The sequence below is a fragment of the Sinocyclocheilus grahami genome, unplaced genomic scaffold (assembly GCF_001515645.1).
Source record: "Sinocyclocheilus grahami isolate Dianchi unplaced genomic scaffold, SAMN03320097.WGS_v1.1 scaffold1451.1, whole genome shotgun sequence".
Classification (NCBI taxonomy): domain Eukaryota; kingdom Metazoa; phylum Chordata; class Actinopteri; order Cypriniformes; family Cyprinidae; genus Sinocyclocheilus; species Sinocyclocheilus grahami.
The window spans coordinates 77,055-95,337 of NW_015506630.1; the positions used below are offsets into that span (position 1 = coordinate 77,055).

Here is an 18,283-nt window from a genome sequence, read left to right on the forward strand (position 1 = left end):
AAATAATTCTTAATTATAATAATCAAGTAAAATAATTGAAGCATTTTACACACCCACTTCTCTTGCAGCTCTTAATATAATTAGTCACATGGCATTTATGGCCCAGGTTATTGGCTCAAATACTACCTATGAGCAAATATGGCACATTTAAAGTATTTTTCTTATCACAAATACACAAGTGAGCACTGGAAAGCAGGGAGAAGAGCTCTATAGGCTACTACCAATGCTTTTTGCTAATCCTAAACCTAACTCACACACTTCACAGTAACCAAACCATCCCATAAACAGAATAATTACAAAGTGATTTGTGTTCGCTTTCTCAGTATCTAATCAGCCCTGTTGTGCTCTTTTCAGGAATTTACTCACAGAAGTGTACTATTTGTATGTCTTATCAGGTCATGTAGAACACATTGTGAATTTATGGGTAAATGCTTATTAAATGCTTAAGTTATTGTTTTCACTGAAATCTTAAAATAGAAGTTAGTACAGTACGTCCCTGACAAAATCCTGGTGAGATTTCGCTGTAGTAATACTACAATGTCCTTGTGGCAACAAGTGCCTTTAAAATGGGACTACAATAGAAATACAGATAAGAGCAAAAGAGATTCAGCCACGAATTGAAAGCCAAAGAGACGTTGTGCTAATAATAACACCACCTGCTCGGTTCTGTTCAGAGATACACAAAGACTGCAGTATAACCTTCATCTCAACCCAGAAACAGCAGACATCTCAATAATAAAGAGTTTTTACTGGCGTTTGAATAGCGTCTGATGTTTTGCAGCTCATTTCCTTTATGTATTTAACCCCTTCACATAGCTATCTTAAAACTTTGAAAAATTATTTCTTGGGAAATGTGTTAAAATATTACTCAAAAAAGTACATGTGATATTGCTCAAAACAGTACACATGGGCTGTTGCGGTGGTTTTTGTACATTTCTCCTTTTACTTTCTAGTTGGAAGGTGTCTGTAAGGAATGGCTGGAATGGCAGTGTGTTCTAATGGAGGATGTTGGTATAGCAGTGGGCTGGGGTGTGTCATCCTCTGCTAGAGAGCTCCTTCCTCCCACAGTCCGTGTGTCATTGTGGATCAAGAATAATAATAATAATGCACAGTGCTGTGTGCAGTGTTGGGGTGGTTACTGCCAAACTATATTTTGTGTCGTGCTTTAAGCTTTGCATAATTTGATGTACTGTACATGTAGCGGCAGTCAAGCTACCTTATTGAAAAAGTGTTTTATGGAAGTCAATTTCTTTTAATTATGTCATAAAAGTTGTAATTATGACCTACCAAGTTATATTTATGATATAAAAAGTTGAAATTGACATAAAAGTCAAAATTCTAAGATATGACGTCATATTTACAATATGAAAAGTTGAAAATATGACATGAGAAGTTAAAATAATATGATTCTAAGTCATGAAATGAGAAAAAGTAAACGCTATGAGTAGTGCTGTCAAACGATTAATCGCGATTAATCTTATACAAAATAAAAGTTTTTGTTTACATAATATATGTGTGTGCTGGGTATATTTATTATGTATATATAAATACACACACATGCATGTATATATTTTGAATATATTTACATGTATATACATTTATATATTTATATTCTTATATTTTACATTATATATAAATATATTTAATATATAAACATAACATATTTTTCTTAAATATATACATTCATGTGTATGTTTTTATTTATATATACATAATAAATATACACAGCACACACACATATATTATGTAAACAAAAACTTTTATTTTGGATGCGATTAATCGCGATTAATCTTTTGACACCACTAGTTATGAGATACTAAGTCATATTTATAATATACAAAGTTGAAATTGACAAAAGTCAAAAAATGATAAAATACTAAATCATATTTATGAGGTGAAAAGTAGAAAATATGAAAAAAGTTGAAATTATAAGATACAGAGTCAATATTAATGAAATGAAAAGTAGAAAATGACAAAATAATATGGTAATTATAATATCATATATAATATGATTCTAAGATTCTAAATGAGAAGTCAAAATTATGATAAAAAGTTAACATTATTACTTATATTTATAACATAAAAAGTTGAAACTGACATAAAAGTCGAAAAATTATATGATTCTAGGTCAAATTTGAGATGAAAAGTCGCAATGACAAAAGTCGAAATTCTGGAATACTAAATTAGATTTATGAGATGAAAAGCAAAATGATGATATGAAAAGTCGAAGTAAGGCATATGAGATGAGAAGTTGAAATTATAAGATACTGTCATATTCTTGAGATGAAAAGTCATGAAATCTTGCAAGAAATATTAATTAGGATATTCTAAGCTATAACTAAAAAGTTGAAAGTCACAAAAATATCAAAATTATAAGATACTATTTGAAACAACAACATACGGGTCATTCCAGGTTTGATGTGCCTGCAAAACAGCTGTCAGATACTGTAAATGGCAGTCGAGATAAATGGCAGCTCTCCTCAGATATAACAGACCTCCTCGAGTGAGGCTAATACACTATTAAATGACAACAATCATTCCAAGCTCAAACATAGCAGCAATTCAAAGCCACTCATAACAGCCATTACTATCTTTTTTAAAGACATCATTTTAAACTGTTCTCAAAAGGCAGTTGTAAACAGTCTTACTCAAGACAGCCTACACAAAGCAACAACATCTACTGAGATTAACCTCACAGTTGCACCTTAAGAGCTTAAAGGTCCAGGGGTTTCCATGAATGGAAGTGGGAATGACAAAAGCAAAGCCTGATTAAATGACAGTCAGTTTACACAATGAGAGAAAAATGCGTTGCGGCTTTTGAAAGAAAGCTGTAGAAACGAGGTCAAATCAATCAATATGTTCAGGACAGAGTGAAATATTACATGACTGTCATTCAATAAATATAAGCTGGTTGTATCAGTAACACTTTATAATAAGTTACAATAACAAAGAACTTATAAAACATTTGCAACTTTTAGTTTATGCTTAATTTAAAATTAATCTCACATTAAGCCTCACTGATATAAAGTATTTTAAACCAGTAGTAAAGCAGTTGATGGTTATTAGGAATAAATAGTTCTCAATTTAAACTAGGAAAATACAACATTTTCATTAATTATACGCTTTAAACCTACCTTTAGTTGACATTATTTGCATTAATAATAAGTGTTCCTAAAATGTTTACAAATACATTAAGCATAAATGTTTATCAATTCATAAATAAATGTGTATTTACTATTAATAACTTTTTCATGTTTTCATGAAACATCAATAACTCCTTTATTACTGGTTCAAATCAGATTAGTCTCATTGTTTGTACGTAGATATTTATACGTAACATTTACAGGTACAAAAATTTTAATTTTTTTGCATGTTTGAGCATCTGAAACAATGACATTTTTATGTATTTACAGCTATAAAAATTTATTTAAATTCTTTATATCATCAATATATTTCTATTATATTACTATCTGAGGTGATTAAACAGTAATAATTAGTAAATTACAGTGACAACGAGTAAATAACTCACTCTTTGTATGTATCCTATTAATGTGTTAATATTGTATAGACTACAATTTCTGAACTATGAATTAACTATAATAGCAAATTATTTATATTGCCGTAAACTTGTTATAAAGTGTTACAATTTTATCTTAAAATGCTTGAATGCTGTTTCCATGCATATCATTTAATGCTCACCCAAAAATAAAATGGAACACAAAAATAGACTTTTCCCCTGTTTTGAATAAATATATCGATTTGATTTGATTTATTTTTTAATTTACATAGTGCTTTTCACAATACAGATACTTTCAAAGCACCTTCAGAGTAATAAACAGGAAAATAACTGTGTTAATGTTGCAAAATTCATTAATCATGACATACTCGACTGATTACAAATATATTATACAGGTATTCAGGGAAAAGCATTAAGATGGTTTAGATCCCACCTGTCTGACCATTAACATTGTGTCTATGTAAATGGGGAATTATCTAAGTTAACACCAGTAAGGATGGAGTGCTGCAAGGATCTGTTTTAGGCCCGCTGCTGTTCTCAGTGTCTACATCCAGCCCCTTGAAAACATTATTAGAAACATGAGTTTAGTTACCATTGTTATGCTGTTTTCTGAACTATGAATTAACTATGATAGTTTGCAAATGATTTATAAATACTTGAATACTAAATACATGTTATAGTGTTAAAATTTTTTCTTTTAAATCTTGAATGCTGTTTCCATGCAGGCCACTAGAGGGGAAAGTTATCAGTTAGCAATGAACATAAACTTCAGCCTGTTTCCTACTCAAAGCTTTATTATGGTTTCAAAAGGCTTGAATACTTCAATCCCAAATTACTCCAAATGCCCAAAAAAGAACATCAAGCACAGTTTTCAGAACTTCTTTTGTTTCACACGACCATTTTTGTTTTTGACGAGAAACACTCTTCCAAAGTGAGAAGCTCAAAGCCAGATGAGAGAGAGGGGAAGAAACTGAAGTTCATGAACACTTTATGCTTAGGTAAATACTGCCTACTGTCTTAACTTCTGAAAGTATACAAATATTATTTGTTGTAGAACATGCAAATACAACAAAAACCTCTTGAAGAAAGGACAAAATTAATTAAGCTTTCAGAGGAGCTGTCCCTGTAGACCTTGTAGACTGAAACGACAATGTATTTAGAGACAAGGAGGTGAGGAAGACAATACACCCAGGACATTGTGCTTAACACCCTGTCACCGCCCTGCCTAAAATATGACCTCTAATCTACGGGAAGACATTTGGAAGAGGGTCATCTGGATGTTGTCAGCCAGGCCCAAGGGTAAAATGGGAAACCTCAACACCCTAAATGAAAACAAGGATGGTCTCGTAAGCAAAGCCCAATCAAAATATTGTTTTGTGAAACTCATTGTAGAACTGTATCAATTAGCCTTAGTACTTACAACTAGTAGAGCTAGTTGGAACACAGCTTACTGTCCTGAAATTAACCTGGCTTAAGGGCCATTAAAAATGGCACCAAAACCAGTTAGTGAAAGCTGAATTACAGTGGCTTAACGGCTTATGTCCATTACTCAGGGGATGTCAGTACACTGACACTTATACACCTCACAGGCTTGTCCAGACATCATGGAATAAAGGTCAAGGGAGCAAAATTGACTTAAAACCAACCTATTAGTGACAGGCCAATAATACTAATTGTATTCTAAAATCTTCTCAACCATACCAAACTTTGTTAAGCAAGTAAAATCCATTCAGTGGCTATGATAACACCTAGTTTCTAATCATACATGTGTCAAATCTCCCACTGAAATCTCAAAAACTGTTTTGTAAGTTTATGTTTCAAATCAGGCTAAAATTATTTTCAGGATGGTTTAGCTAATGCACATTTAAGCGGAAGAAAAAACAGCTAATTCCTTTATACATACATACATATGTATGTATACATATTATACACACACACACACACACACACACACAAACACACATACTTGTATTTGTGGTTTACGGGGACTCTCCATAGGCGTAATGGTTTTTATACTGTACAAACTGTATTTTCTATTGCCCTCCACCAGCCCTACCCCTAAACCTACCCCTCACAGGAAACTGCTGGCAATTTTTTAATTTCATAAAACACCGTTTTGTATGTTTTTTAAGCCTTTTGTTTTACGGGGACACAGGAAGTGTCCTCATAAACCATGTTTACGTTGTAGTACCCATGTCATTATACACATTTATATCCTCATACACATTTATTATGTCCTCATAAACCATATATACCTGTACACACACACACACACACACACACACACACACATCGATTTGATTTATTTTTAATAAATATATGAAGTTTATATAGTGCTTTACACAATACAGATGCTTTCAAAGCACCTTCAGAGTAATAAACAGGAAAATAACAGTGTTAAAATTCATTAATCATGACAATCTTAGACTGACTACAAAATTATACTTTGTATTCAGGGAAAAGCATTAAGATGGTTTAGATCCCACCTGTCTGACCATTTACATAGTATCTATGTAAATAAGGAATTATCTAAGTTAACGCCAGTAAAGTATGGAGTGCCACAAGGATCTGTTTTAGGCCCTCTGCTGTTCTCAGTATACTGTATCCAGCCCCTTGAAAATATTATTAGAAAACAAGGGTTTAGTTACCATTGTTATGCTGATTATACTCAGCTATATTTTTCAGCTATATTTTTCATATCATTCAATTTCTAAATGATCTAATTTAACAGAATGTGTTAAGGATATAAAAGATTGGATGACTAGTCATTTCTTCTATTAAATTCAGATATTACTTAAATAAAGTACACATTTAGAAGCTCAATTTAATAAAATTTAAATTAAATTCAGAGTAACACTTTATTTTGGTAGTCCACTTTAGACATTCTGCTAACTATAAGTAACTTTGGAACTACATGTCAGCTAGCAATCATTAGATTATTAGTAGACTATTTGCTTAATATCTGCTCACACTTTATTTTGATTGTAGACTTTAGACATTCTACTGTCTGTAAATAACTTTGCAAAATAAAGTGTAATCCAAATATTAACTGATACTTGTTATATACAGCTCAATAAGGCTAGTCTTAGAGTGAACTTCTAGCATGGCATTTCCAGTGTGGCCCTCAAACTCTTGGTTAACCTGCTTTCCAAGCCCAGCGGGAGAAGAGAAATAGAGCACATCTACTCTAAATTTGGCATCCAGGTTGCAGGCAGAGCTGTGCTGTGGTAAACCCTGCTTTGTGTTATGGAGAAGTTCTCCAGAAAAAGAAGCAGCTAGGCTGCATTTTCAACTTAATTATATGTCTAAATGTTATTGTGATCTCAACTAAAATAGACAAGAGTGATACAAAATGAACATCATGTCATGTTTTGTTCATCAGTTCGAGTTGAATGCATTGAAAAATGTAATTGGTGTTGCTTTACAGATAACACAAAGATACTAGACAGCAATGTCAAAGGTTTTACTGACATTTTGCAAATTTTTGCTATAAAGATTTTACAGACAGAATGCACAAAAGTTTGTTCAGTGATCATTTGTAACAAGCTATTAACACTATTTTTGTCTTTACATATTACTTATTCAATGTAAAATTGTTCTAAATGTTGCAAAGCTTCCTCATCACTCCACAACTGAACTCATTTGCAATCGTCTCAACAATCACAGCATCAGACAACCCTCAGCTTATCCTTGCTCCTCAAAAAAACTTCAAAGACCACACAATTGTGGAGGGACAGCGCCAAGTCCATGTTAAGCTCTAAAATAATAAGGTCTTACCTTTGTGCTTTTTTCCAAAGTGAGGCAGAGGACCTGCCAAGGTGCTGTGTATTTCAACATACTTGCAACGGTTCCTTGATTCACTAGACTACACAATAAAACAGCAATCAGTGCTCCAGCATTCCTTCATTAGATGTTTACTCCTCCTTAATTATGGCCCGAGACCTCCTCAAAGTTCATTTGGAAAAAATAAATAAAAACGGAAGCCACAGCACAGGGAGTAACATTCCTCTCAACTGCCGATTTCAGCAGCGCCTATCCAAGCAAAGTCATCCCCGAGGGCTTTTCATCTGAAAATGAGCTTAGCATCAGAACCAATTATATGGCTCTCTTGTCTGATAGGTGAGAGCAGTCATTTCCATCTCTCCATTTGGTCTTGAAGCTGTTGTAAAAGTGCACTCGATAACTCTCTCAAAATGATGGACACTATAATGACAAAGAATAAAACGTCAATTATGCGAGTCAAAGTGCTCTTCATTCAGGAACTTTTGAACAGAACCACAGAAAGCCCCAGAGTCATTGATGTCATTCTTGACGCAGTTGATCCCTACAGCACTGCCTTACTGAACAGAGCAAAACTAGGTTAAATTAAGTCAATATGTAATCAATATTTAGCTTATTTTATAATGGATGTTCTGGGCTTTATTGCACAAAATTCATCAGTGCTCATCATTCCAAATGATATAATAATGATAATGATTAGGGATGTCCCAATCAGGTTTTTTGTGCCTCCGATCTGATTCATTGAATCCGATCCGATACTTGTATATTCCTAGTGTTTTATGCAAAATTCAAGTGCGTTAAATTTATTAAAATCAATCCGATGTATACAGAGATGTGCTGAGAGTAAAAGTATGTGTGTGTGTGTGTGTATACAAATATGTGACCCTGGACCACAAAACCAGTCTTAAGTGTCAATTTAGTCAAAATTTACATAATCTGAAAGCTGAATACATAGGCTTTCCATTGGTGTATGGTTTGTTAGGATAGGACAATATTTGAATATCTGGAATCTGAGGGTGCAAAAAAAAAAAAAAAAATATTGAGAAAATCATCTTTAAAGTTGTCCAAATGAAGTTCTTAGCAATGCATATTACTGATCAAAAATGAAGTTTTGATATATTTACGGTAGGAAATTTACAAAATATCTTCATGGAACATGATCTTTACTTAATATCCGAATTACTTTTGGCATAAAAGAAAAATCGATCATTTTGACCCATACAATGTATTTTTGGCTATTGCTACAAATATACCCCAGAGACTTAACACTGCTTTTGTGCTCCAGGGTCACATATATGAAACACTCTCTCTATGTACAGTATATATTTGCACATACTGTATAAAGACATTGGTAGAATATGGGACTACTGATGTAAAATTCTTAAGGGTTTATAACAAAGTATTGAGATGAAATTTTGTTATTGACCAAATACTTATTTTCCCCTATAATTTGCAAATAAATTCTTTAAAAATCCTACAATGTGATTTTCTGGATTTTTTTTTCTCATTTTGTCTCTCATAGTTGAGGTATACCTATGATGAAAATTACAGGCCTCTCTCATCTTTTTAAGTGGGAGAACTTGCACAATTGGTGGCTGACTAAATACTTTTTTTCCCCACTGTATATATTTGCACATACTGTATAAAGACATTGGTAGAATATGGGACTACTGATGTAAAATTCTTATATTTTATATGTACAAAAAGCAGAATAATTGCAACATAAAGGTAAAAAAGTGGAGATGTGATTAGAAAGCATGAAGCTCACATTGTCAGAACGCCAGACTGTCAGTCAAATCTGAAGCAATACACAACCCATAGCAACGCGTTATAATAACAATATCTCAGATAGTCTGACGGCAGATAAAAGTAAACCATAAATTAATGAGAGATCGTTATAAAAGTGTGCATCAAATACACTGAACACGGAAGTTCAAATGTGTGTGATGCGCTAGAACAGACCTCACTGGTTCTTTTGGTTTTAATGGCGGCTGAACAGCACATTTGAGCATATTGTTTTCCTTTTAATGGCAGTTGGCAAATCTACTGGAAGGCGAATACTGCCACTTAATGTACGTCACCGTCATGACAGCTTATGTAAAATAAGGATCGGGCTGAGGAGAGCCGATACCGATCAGTTAAAAAAAATGCTTGATCGGCCCCGATCTTTGAGATCAGCTCGGGACATCCCTAATAATGATATGTAATGCCCACTTTTAACAATGCAATCAGTAGTGTGCAACAGTCAGAGTAAAAGTAAAAGTCTTATTTATTTTCCTTATAGGTAAAGACAGGCCTATATGCTTTTGTTGAAGCCATCAGCCCACATCAATAATTATTTTTAAAATAATAATGTTTAACAGTGAAATTCCTCTTGAAAACCGGCATTTACCATGATTCTACAGAGACATCTCCATCAATCAGAGAATCAAGACAAACAAATTGCACCAGGAGAGTTCTTTAGTGCCTTAAAGTGCCCCTATTATGGATTTTTGAAAATTACCTTTCATGCAGTGTGTAACACAGCTCTAAGTGAATGAAAACATCCTGCAAAATTTTAAATCTGAAAGTGCACAGTGTATAAATTTATTGCCTCTCAAAAGAAAGAGTCGACTCTGAATCATTGAAACAAGTCGTTTTTAAAATGAATCCCAAGCTGTTTCATGTTGATGTCAACATGAAACATTAGGATATTGCCCGCCCACTTGTTGGTCTTTTCCTGTTGGTCTGAATGAAAAGGCAATTTTTTTAACGCGGTACACAAAGCAGCACTGCGCTCACAAACGTTGCTTTATCAGGCATTACACACATGATGAAATGGAAATAAAATTGACCAATCGCCAATCGGACCAATCACGGCAGATTAACATCATGCAAAGGAGGGGTTTGGAAAAATTAATCGTTGAGCAAATCGTTTGGGAGACGTTAAGCAAGTAAGGTAAAAATAAATGCATATTATAAGACAAAGAATGTCTTTTTTGACCTTGCATGCATGTCAACCTGTTGTTGGGGACTCCCAAAACCAAAATATGAACCTTTCATTACCCATAATAGGGGCACTTTAACATTTTCATGAAGTGAATAACATAATCAATGCATCCTCTCTACACTCTCAAAATAACGAAATATTTGTATATATACTCCTATTTTCAATAAAAAATTTGAAGTTTGCAATGTTGTGGTTCTCCTTGTAGATGGCTGGTTTGGGTCATGGCTTTAACAGAGACTTTTTAAAAATCCCAGTGGGAAAATACTTCTGAAACCAAGGCCGCTGAAAAAGTGGGTGGGCACTAACACATTCTCTTCCCAACTGGATAAAACCAAGCTCCGCCCTACATATTTTGTCATTCTGAAGTCAAATGGGTTGCAAACAGAGTTTTATTTCCAACAGTCTCTTCAATTGAACTAGTAAGAATTTTAACCATCCATTCAAGCCTCCACAAAATAATAGGCCTAAACATCTCATAATTTCTCTATTGCTAGTTCTTTGCAGTTTAATATATGCCAACATGTTGGTCATTCTGAACTGTGGATTCTTGTAAGCGTGATCAGGAGGTGTTTTCTTAACAAATGAGCTCATTAATGCATCCGTGTAATGATGCACCGTGAAAGATCAGGACAGTTCATTCCTCTGGCGTATCTGACTGGCAGCAGAGATCGTTCAGTATGTCTGTCGTGCACCAGTGGGCTCGTCCTTGCCAAATGCGACCCAGATTCACGCAGCGAAGCTGACACACTTTCTGTCTTTTTCCAAGAATCTAACTACAAAAGTCCTTTCAGTTTCATCTAATTATGGGTATCTCTCCCCAAGCTAGCTGGCTATCAACAGGAATGATTTCCCCTCAACATTCAACATTTCAGTCAACAGTTCCCTGCCATGCACACTTTTGGTAAAAAAAATATATACTGTGCAGTGCAGCTGCAGGAAATTTCTAATTTTCCAGTTATTCCTCAGTCATTACTAAAACCAGCTGTCTTTTAACTCCATGACAAACTTCGACGGGAGGAAGCAGCTGATTTGCTTGTGCTTTCAGCACAATGTGAGAGGTCAAGCCAGACAGGAAAAACTCAAAACCATTCCAAGGACAAAACCTGAACAACTCAATCAAGGGCCAAAGGAAAAAGCGCCACATTTACCCCATTACATTTAAAATGCTTTGGCTTGGAGAGAGCCTTGGAGTTAATGATAGCTCTTTGGCTTATTTCAGAGAAGAGGATTTGGATAATGTTGTTCTTTACCCAGATGTTTGCTGGCCAGGTTTTCCAGGTCATTTGTGGTTTCCTTTAATTAATATTTCCCTTATTGCTTATGTTGCTGAGTGAGCACAATATCACAACATGAGCTCATAGCAAACAATCATACACTTCTCATAATAGAGTAAAACTTTTAATGCACTAATTGGGTGGAGTTAGAATTATTAACAGGAGACGTTTGTCAGGTCATTTGATGATTCAGACAGGATTGTAGTTATTATGTCTATGCCTGGTTGTGGGCATTACTGAAGGTCATGTGCTCAGGTTTTCTTTCTTGGAGATTTTCTCCAAGAGAAAATAAAGTGATAAATAAAAAGGAGACTTAGGAATTGGAATGAAAAGCCTGTAGAAAAGCATTTGTAGATGCTCTGTCAGTCTGGAAGACATACAAGCAAAAAGTGAAGCTTATCAGCTCCCCAGGCTTATGTAAAGCTCTGGAAATTGCATATTTTGCTTTTAAGTGGTAATATTTTAAGTATACAGTTCATATCTCCAGGCCACTGAAACTAAACTGAAACTTTTACTTAATCCATTTTTGCTGTTAATGCAGCCTATGCATTCCTGACTATCTGAAAGTATGTGTAATCTAATCTTTGCTGATTTATCTACAAGAAAATGTATTCAACATTTACAAAGACAGTGTAATGTTTTCTATGACTCTGTTCTAAAACCTAGTGAACTGCCTATGTAGGCACCATTTTAATCTCTACACTCCTTGTGCCTTCTGACTGCTTCAAATGGTTTCTTTTGATCTTTTATTATTGTTTTGGACATATTTTATGTTAGTATTGCAGGTGTGCTTCAAGGATAAGGCAAACCCAGAATGCATCCATTTCGGCAAGGATGTTGCCTTAGAAGGCAGCTGCCAGTGTAGACAGTCTAGAGCCAAAGGAGCTATCTAGGTTTTATGAATCAGAATTTCATTTTTGTTATTCAAAGGCCTTTGCACTAAACTATTACCTTGAAGTACCCCCTGGGATTATAATGTAATATTCTAATAATTAAAAAACATATTTGCTTGTTCACTGTTCTCTGATCAGTGAATTGATGGTCACATGACATGCAGGTAAACACATTTTTAGTGTTTTATTTTGATTGTTTTTATTTTGAAATATTTATTTTGATTTTACAGTTTTATTATTGAATTATTTTACCATTTAATCACTGTTTTTTTTAAATTATGTATAATATGAAAGTTAAATAATACATAATTATTTAATTAATTTATTGTTACAATTTAATTATTAGCTTTTTAACTAACTCACAACCCTCCTGCAGTTCTGTAATTAGTCTTATCTACTAAAATATCAATTTCCTACCGTACAGTTTCTAAATATAAAACAAAACAAAAACAACAACAAAAAAGTGCATCTCAAAAGAACCAAAAGTCTGTGCCATTCTAACTGGCTACAGATGTGCATTAAAAGTGTTCCTTTATATGAGTATTTAAAAATAAAAACAATCCACCTACCAAAAAAGCAGAAAATATCATCCAAAATGAAACCATGCCGGCAGTATTTCTTGTCGATCTGTTGATTTAACTGGGTAACACACTAAGATGGACTCTACGCTGGCAACAGTCATGGCAACATGGGTCTAGCTCGCTTGCTCTCTTTATAAACAGGCAGCTCAACAAAAGGCTGAATGCTGGGGAGAGATGAAAAGAAAGACTCTGTGCATGAGATTCTAAAGATGCAACCCGGTTCAGAATTGCAGCATTTGCATCCGCTTATAGACATCACACACACTGCTGCAATTAAACTTAAAGGGATAGTTCACCCAAAAATGAAAATGTGATGTTTGTCTGCTTACCTCCAGGGCATCCAAGATGTAGGTGACTTTGTTTCTTCAGTAGAACCCAAACGGAGAATTTAACTCAAACCGTTGCAGTCTGTCAGTCATATAATGGAAGTGAATGGGAATCACGGCTTTGAGAGTCAAAAAAACATACACAAACAAAACCAAATTAAACCCTGCGGCTCGTGACGATACATTGATGTGTAAAGACACGAAACGATCGGTCTGTGCAAGAAACTGAACAGTATTTATATCATTTTTTACCTCTGATCCACTGCAATGTCCGAACTTTCCTGAGCGCGTTCGCGTCTTCTTCTTCTTCTTCTTGCTTTATGGCGGATCGCAGACTTATAAGTGCATTGCTGACACCTATCTCTCAAATGGACCATTGACACTCTATCTACAATCTCAATTAGGGGTGTCAATGGTCTATTTGAGAGATAGGTGGCGGTAATGCACTTATAAGTCTGCGATCTGCCGTAAAGCAAGACGAAGAAGAAGACGCGTCTGAGATCGCGCTCAGGACAGTTGGACATTGCAGTAAATTAGAGGTAAAAAATGATATAAATACTCTTCAGTTTCTTGCACAGAGCGATCGTTTCGTGTCTTTACACATCAATGTATCGTCACGAGCCACAGGGTTTAATTTGGTTTTGTTTGTGTATGTTTTTTTGACTCTCAAAGCCGTGATTCCCATCCACTTCCATTATAAGACTGACAGACTGCAACGGTTTGAGTTAAAAATCTTCGTTTGTGTTCTACAGAAGAAACAAAGTCACCTACATCTTGGATGCCCTGGGGGTAAGCAGATAAACATCACATTTTCATTTTTGGGTGAACTATCCCTTTAATACTGTTAATGTGTAAAGCCTATATAAAACAGCGATGTTATGAGGCATTATAGATGCAATACAAACAGAAACCACACATATTTTCCACTATGCACACTGGAATCAGCTTCACCGAGAAGTGCAAACTGAGGGCCGTATGAGGAGGAAGGTTTCTAGTTAGTGCACATTCAGGGCTTTTGGCCTGTTTTATGTGCTGTGGTCAGCATGGTACACTCCTAGCACAACAAACCCCCTTTAAAATCAACACGAAATGCTGTTCGCAATCTGTTTTACTTTCAAAATCCAATGCATGGTCAAGTGAAAGCACATTCGGTTAGAAAAAACGTAGGGCGGAACTTGATTGGCTCAGGAAAAGTGGGCATTGACTTCCAAAAATGGAGCCAGTTGTTTAAGAGGCACTCCAAGTTATTACATTGTGACCTAAAATAAGTCAAACAAAGACAAAAAATGCCCCGCAGAGAGTCAAATTGGGTCCAAACAAACGGATTCACTAAAATGAACAGATATTTCAATGCCACATACTTCGTTTGTTAGCCGTTAGATGCTTGTCATGGAACACTGACAGAAGGCTTAATTTTGATGCTAACTAATCGAGATTAGCTTCTTTTGCCACAGTGCACTGCACCTCTCCTTTCACTCATTATCTGTTGCTATGGTTTTGATCAGAGCCCTAATAACAGCTGATGATGAGTTTCGCTCTGATCTGGACGGCAGGTGTGAATGAAAGCGCCCAGATGAGAGAGGGTGAACGTCCAGCATGATTTCAATCAGAGCACACGCTCAGGTTCTTTCACTCATCTGTTTGCACAGGTGTAATGCATATAAACACATGCAATCAACAATATACACACTGGTGTGAAATTCGCTCTTTTCCAAAACCGAGTTAAGCTGCATGCTGTCAGTGGATTACACCGAGAGCTGCATATTCTAATTCTGCTCTCTTACTCACTGGAAGACAACCACTGGGAGTCAGACATCTTCAACTTTAAACTCAATTCTACATCTGAAACAGGGATAGGCCAGCAAATAAGTGACTGATTCGCAATCCCACAAATAATGGATTTGAAATAACTGATTTGTGTATCATTCAAAAGCTACACTAGAGATTCTAAAAAAGCATCGCATCAATCCTTCACAGAAAACTCAAATCTGTAATGCTTGCATTATAAAAAAGCAACCAAGAAAAAATGATAAAGCAACTGAAAAATTCTAGCAAAGATTGTGGACAAAGCAGGAGAAATGTTAGCTAATATTTAAGCCAATACTATAATATTTAAGCCAATAATAAATATTAATCAAATCTAAACAGACAACATATTTGTCTAATATTTGTATGCACTATGCTTATTAGAGTATTGCATTGAGTAGTCCTGTTTGTATGAGCTTTCTTTGCTCCAAAATTCTCTTACGATGTTTCTGTGACCATACCTATTAATTATTCATTTACAAATATTAATCATTATTATCTGTTTTAATAATTATAATGTTTATTCATAAAACATTACATGGTAAACCATGTCATTAATCATGACACTAGTTCAAAGTTCAGAGAAAAGCTTTAGCCTCCTTAATATGTTAACACGTAAAGCCTTTATGCAAAATGCATTATAAAGGTATTCATTATGTGTGTTGTAATGCATTATAATTATCTTTGCATGAATAATTGTGCACAAAGTTAACATGCATTATAATACTTGAAGGTTTGTTTGTCATGCATTTTAATGCATTATACTTGGTGTAAAAATAAATAGATAAGTATTATAATGTATTACAGCTGTGTTTACAATTATTCATGAGATCATACAATGCATTATAAAGTATAATTAATGCAATAAAACTACTTTTATAATGCATTATATATAAAGGCTTTAAGTGTGACCATTAATATTACCCGGCACCACTTTGTTTGATAGTTTGCTAATTAATGCAAATAAATTTTTTCAACTGTAAATTAAATGTCTAAACTTTTCGGATTCTCTGTAAGCATTCATCCTCATTGGCAAACTGTGAAATATTGACTATGGAATTACCATCTTCAACACTGTATCCTAAATGAATGCGACCCTTACCTGTAATGCCATTAAAGTCCCAGTGTGACGGCCTTAGACACGACCTGGTTAAAACAGTCGCACATATAGATTAATCCCGTTTGCGTGAGCGTCACCCTCGCCTATTGACTTCTGAACGTAACGCCTAACTGTGACCCGGCTTTCATCAGCGTCAGCGGCCAGTGACAGCCTGGCAAACTCAATTAGCTGCTGTCTGCCCCAGGCTGCCTTCAGCACACCGAACGCCAGCGGTCTCTCATGCAGATGCAAAGGCAGAGCTGTGAGAAATAAATAGTGTCACTGGTTCTTGTGTGAGCGTAACGTGCGACAGACAGATAATCACCGCGTCCCACAATCCTATTTCCAGCTCTTGATTACCCTGCTTTATTTAGACGGTGTGAATAAGTCCCGGGCCTTCATTACCTCCACTGCCAATCTATTCTTCATTTGGAATCAATATTCAACACTGCAGATATTTTGTCTTTTAATGATGTTTTATTTAGTGTATTAAGAAATATTGAGCCATCGTTCACCTAAAAGTGAAAATTCTGTCATCGTTTACCTGTCTTCATTCAATTCCAAATCAATATGACGGTCTTTCTACCATGTAACACAAAAGGTGTTGCAGTTGCAATAAATCCCTTACAAAAAACTCTTGTTTGTCATAAAAAAGTGGCTGTTGGAAAATGGCTCATAGATTGCATGAACTACTTTGTATGATATGTTATATTGCATGGTGACTAGATGGGAGGGGACGTTCCAACACGGATACAAAAAGCAAAGTCAGAAGCTATTTCCAGGTTCTCTGCATCACTCCGGTCACACCTACAACAATCCAGAACTGTAGTTTCTCATCTTCTTGGAATCTGGTCACATGGTAGTTTGGTATGCAACGCTAAATTCCTCACTAATCAATAACAATTCCACGAATCAATCAACAGCCAACAGGAATGTTACGGGTGCAACTAAATCAAAAAGATGAATGCCTGGTTATATGTCTATAGATTTTTCTGTGTGTACAGTACATAAAGTTATGGGTTTTACTAGCTTTATGGCCATGGCAGACGTTAAAATATTGGATATAAATTTATACACACAAGGTTAGCGATCAATTTTATGAAGCCCATCTCTAAATATGTTAACACATAGAGTATAATGTTTATGCCTTATTGCCATACTTTAAGAACAGTATGGATTTTCATCACAGACTGGTCCATTGATCACAGACTTCCACTGTAGGGCATTACTGTACCGTGTCTTTTTGACTTTATATATACATGTATGTCATATAAAGACTGATAATTTTCGTCCGTTTTCTGTATTCTATAGTTGGCTGAATTCAATAAATGATCACAAATACCTTTAGTTTAGTAATGTTTAACATTTATATTGTGTGTTTTCTCGCTTCTCAGCAGAATAAAGTCTGGAAACACTTCAGTATAGGGACCAAATCTCACTATTAACTAGAAGATGCTTATTAACATGCCTATTATTAAGATAATGGCTGTTTATTTCATATAAAGCACATATTCTGCATGAGCATATTCTACATCCCTAATCCTGCCCAATACCTAAACTTTCTCTTTGGAGTGTTACAAGCTCTTGGTGCATAAAGAAGATCTGTAAAGTTGCAAAGACTAAAGTCTCAAATCCAAAGAGATATTCTTTATAAAAGTTAAGAGTCAGCCACACCTACCTAAAACGGCTCGTTCTAACATGCCCCCACATGTCTACATCACTATGTGGGAAGATTTGCATAACGCTGCCCAAATGTTCACGCAAAGAAAGAAGGCGTAACTTTTATTCTCGCTGTAGTATTGTTGCCACCGCCGCCATGTCGTGAAGACGCTGTGTGCTTCGTTGTGAAAGCGAAACTACTTTGTTTGGCCTTCCAAAAGACGACGATATCCGCTTCATCATGCATCAGGAAATACATCAACTTCGCGCTGTGGATCGCCGGATCGGCTTTCACCGTGGTCGAAGCGGAGTCCAGCCGGGGTCGTCACATGTCCTTCCGGACGCTCCTTCGTCGAAAT

General features: G+C 35.2%; 1 protein-coding gene across 2 annotated transcripts in view; it reads right to left on the bottom strand.

Moving 5' to 3' along the window:
- The window catches only part of palm2akap2 (PALM2 and AKAP2 fusion), a 33,628-nt gene extending 17,314 nt beyond the window's left edge, over positions 1-16,314 (bottom strand). Inside the window, exon 1 of one of the 2 annotated variants that reach the window (XM_016256617.1) lies at positions 16,269-16,314. In XM_016256617.1, coding sequence (XP_016112103.1) covers positions 16,269-16,280 — 12 coding nt within the window. In that variant the 5' untranslated portion in view covers positions 16,281-16,314. Of the gene's footprint in view, positions 1-7,294; positions 7,461-16,268 lie in introns of those variants that run through there. The other variant, XM_016256615.1, reaches the window with a different exon arrangement.
- Between the last annotated feature and the right edge of the window lie 1,969 nt (positions 16,315-18,283).